This window comes from Mus caroli, unplaced genomic scaffold (assembly GCF_978045245.1).
Source record: "Mus caroli unplaced genomic scaffold, Mus_caroli_1 scaffold_8, whole genome shotgun sequence".
Classification (NCBI taxonomy): Eukaryota; Metazoa; Chordata; class Mammalia; order Rodentia; family Muridae; genus Mus; species Mus caroli.
Window position 1 is genome coordinate 39988976 of NW_028227263.1, and position 3390 is coordinate 39992365.

A 3390-nucleotide genomic window follows, 5' to 3' on the forward strand; every position below is an offset into this window, starting at 1 on the left:
GCTGGATTAGGATGGGACTCTTCAGACAGAGTATGGCACAGAATACTTACTCTTTTGTCAAATTTTGCCATATTACCTGAGCATAAGCAGAATAATTTTTATGTGAATGGTAGAAATCTTTTATTTTTGTGTCTTTGCAGACACGCATTGTATAATAATCTGTTAAAATAAAAAGTATGTTCATATTGATCCTAAAGGTTTAACTGTAAACCCCCAATATTTTCTCAAATTCAATTTTCCAGAGGTTTAGAAAACAAGCCTTTTTCAGGATCATAAAGAATATGGAGCTTTGAAATAGGTAATTAAGGTGGACAACCATGTATTCATCCAGTAGATTGACTATAAACAAATGTGGACTTACAGAATATTGAAAATGAGCTGGAAAGTTTGGTGCATTCTTAAAATGCCAGCACTGAGGAGGATGAAGCAAGATGCTCTTGTGGCCACCTTGGACTGTATAAAAAGAGCAGCACACGCCTTTAATGCCAGCCCTCAGGTGGCAGAGGCAGGTAAACTTCTGTGAGTTTGAGACCAACCTGGTCTATAGAGTGACTTCCAGGAGAGCCAGGAATACACATAGAAACCCTGTCTTAAAGAAATCAACAGAAGAGAAAGAAAAGAAAGAATAATTTTAAAAAGCCAGAAATGTGGATGTAATTTATTAAGGACACACCTCTATATCAGTTGAGAATTTCATATTTAAAATATGTCTATGCACAAAGAAAACTGGAATATTAAAATTATTAATCAAATTTACACTAAAGAAATGATGCAATATTTTATTAATTATAACAAAGAGATAATTTGGTCTTTCTAGAGAAATACTTCTTCAGGTTATATCTTGTATAATATTTTCATAAGGTCATAACTTATTTTAAAATTATTATTATTGTAGTATATGGTCTCCACTTAGATACATCTTTCTTCAAGATATGATCACCAATTCAAAATTTGGAAACCAAGAAGCAAAGCTACTCACTAGTGGGAAAGACATCATTTTACTCGAGTCCTGTTGAGTATCCTAAGTGAACTCTGATGTTACAAAACCAGGACCCATATTGGGAAAATTGTGTTGAACCGTCTTAGATTGGCTACTACAGAAATGACGTAGAATGGAGTCCTGGAACTCCACATTGGGAGATGCCTTCATCTTGGTGGGGATTCTAGATAACAGTGGCTCTCCTGAACTGCTCTGTGCTATAATCACAGCCCTGTACATGTTGGCTATGATCAGCAATGGGCTGCTGTTGCTGGTCATCACCATGGATGCACAGCTCCACGTACCCATGTACCTTCTGCTTGGACAGCTCTCTCTCATAGACTTCTTTGTCACATCAATTATTATCCCCAAGGCTGTTATGGATTTTCTGCTAAAAGACAACACCATATCATTAGAGGGTTGTGCCCTTCAGATGTTCCTAGCACTGACACTTGGTGGTGCAGAAGACCTCCTTCTGGCCTTCATGGCCTATGACAGGTATGTGGCTATTTGTCATCCTCTCAACTATATGATTTTCATGAGACCAAGCATCTGCTGGCTTGGAGTAGCCACATCATGGATCCTGGGACTCCTGAGTGCTCTAGGATATACCATCCACACAATGCAATATCCCTTCTGCAAATCCCATAAGATCAGAGATCTATATTGTGAAATCCCTTCATTGCTGAAGCTGGCTTGTGCAGACACCTCCAAATATGAACTCATGGTTTATGTAATGGGTGTGGCCTTCCTAATTCCCCCACTTGCTGCCATCCTGGCTTCCTACATATTAATTCTTTTCACAGTGCTCAACAAGCCTTCAAATGAAGGAAGGAAAAAAGCACTTGTCACCTGTTTTTCTCACTTGACAGTTGTTGGTCTGTACTATGGGGCTCTCACAGTTATGTATCTCCTACCTAGTTCCTATCTTAGTCCCAAACAAGAGAACCTCCTCTCTGTTTTCTACACTGTTGTCACCCCAACTCTAAACCCCCTCATTTACAGCCTGAGGAATAAAGAGGTCACTGGGGCCTTGAGGAGGGTCTTGGGTAAGTGGTTTCTGCCTACACAGTCTACTTTTTAGGGGATTCTAATAGGTATCTTCTAGACCTAATTCTTTCTCAATGTTAGCAAATTTCTGTTATAAATGAAATTCTCCTAATGAAACTAAAGAAGTGAAAGTATTTCTTTTTCTAGAGAAGCTGAGAATTTGTGTCCTTGATAACAGTTCTTTGAATTTTCTCCTTTGACTTTTTACAAGAAGATGTTCAATTGTAAATGGTTCACATGTATGGTGTGTGGGTGTGTATACTTTAAACAATATATAATCTGAAAATCTGAACATGTATCAAAATAACCAATGGTACTCCAAGCATATACTTGATTTTTATGACTTTTTTTATCAGTGAAAACCTAGTCAGGACTACCATTATAAAAACATAGATAACAGCAAATGGTGGCATGGAGAAGTTTACATGGACACAGTTAGAAAGAGACTAAACTAGTTTTTTCCCTTTGGAAATCCATCTAGAGGTTTCTCAAAAAGCTAAACTCAAACTACTGTATGATCATTCCATATTCTCCTAGAAGTATACTGAAAATAATCTGTACCATATTGTAGAGACATTTGCTTGTACATATTCAGCTCTGTTCATAACAGCTAGGGATGTCATAACAATAAAACATTAGTCAGCTAAAAAGAAAAATGATTTTCTGAAATTGGTAGGCAATTTGATACAACTGAAAAGTAATTTTCTTAAGACTTACTTATTTTATGCATGTGAGTACACTGTCACTCTCTTCAAACACACCAGAAGAGGGCATTGCATCCCATTTTAGATCTCATGGAAGAGCAGTCAGAGCTCTTAACTGCTGAGCCATCTCTTCAGCCTAAAAAGGTAATACAGAGTGAGAAAACTCATACACTGAAATAAAGGTGCCCCATGTCCTCTCATGTGTTGATCCTGACTTTGAGTATTTAGTTTTGTATGTCTATCCTGAAGCATCTATAGAAGAAGAAGCAAGGAAAGTTTATGGGGCAGATTATAGTGGTAATAGCTTTAAAAAGAAATGGTAACAGCAGATCATAGAGGATATGCAAGAAGAAATGGGAATACTGGGGGTGGAATGAAGTTTTAAAGGGTGGGGAAGATATAGGATGGGAGTGTTGATAAAAAAAAAGCTGTATGGAATAATCATATGGAAACCTGCTATCTTGTAACTCAACTTAAAAAATAAATTTAAAATTTGCTTGAAAGTGTTTTTTTCAGCTGTACTAAATATGTTATATATAATGGAATATATCTGGTTTAGGAAATTTATTAATACCTTCTAAGGGTTTGTTTTTTAATGTGGAATAAATAGTCTTAGAACTGGTGAAAAAATGAAATGGGCTTTCTTCTTCTTCTTAT

The 3390-nt window shown here is 36.7% G+C and overlaps 1 protein-coding gene across 1 annotated transcript; it reads left to right on the forward strand.

The window, feature by feature from the left end:
- Positions 1–1112: 1112 nt before the first annotated feature.
- Positions 1113–2063, forward strand: LOC110298922 (olfactory receptor 2AG1-like). Its single transcript, XM_021168468.1, has one exon. It carries the CDS (start codon positions 1113–1115, stop codon positions 2061–2063), a length of 951 nt encoding a protein of 316 aa, XP_021024127.1.
- The last annotated feature ends 1327 nt before the right edge of the window (positions 2064–3390 follow it).

Coding starts and splice junctions, on each gene's coding strand:
- LOC110298922 (XM_021168468.1), top strand. CDS start 1,113: ATGGAGTCCTGGAACTCCACATTGGGAGATGCCTTCATCTTGGTGGGG.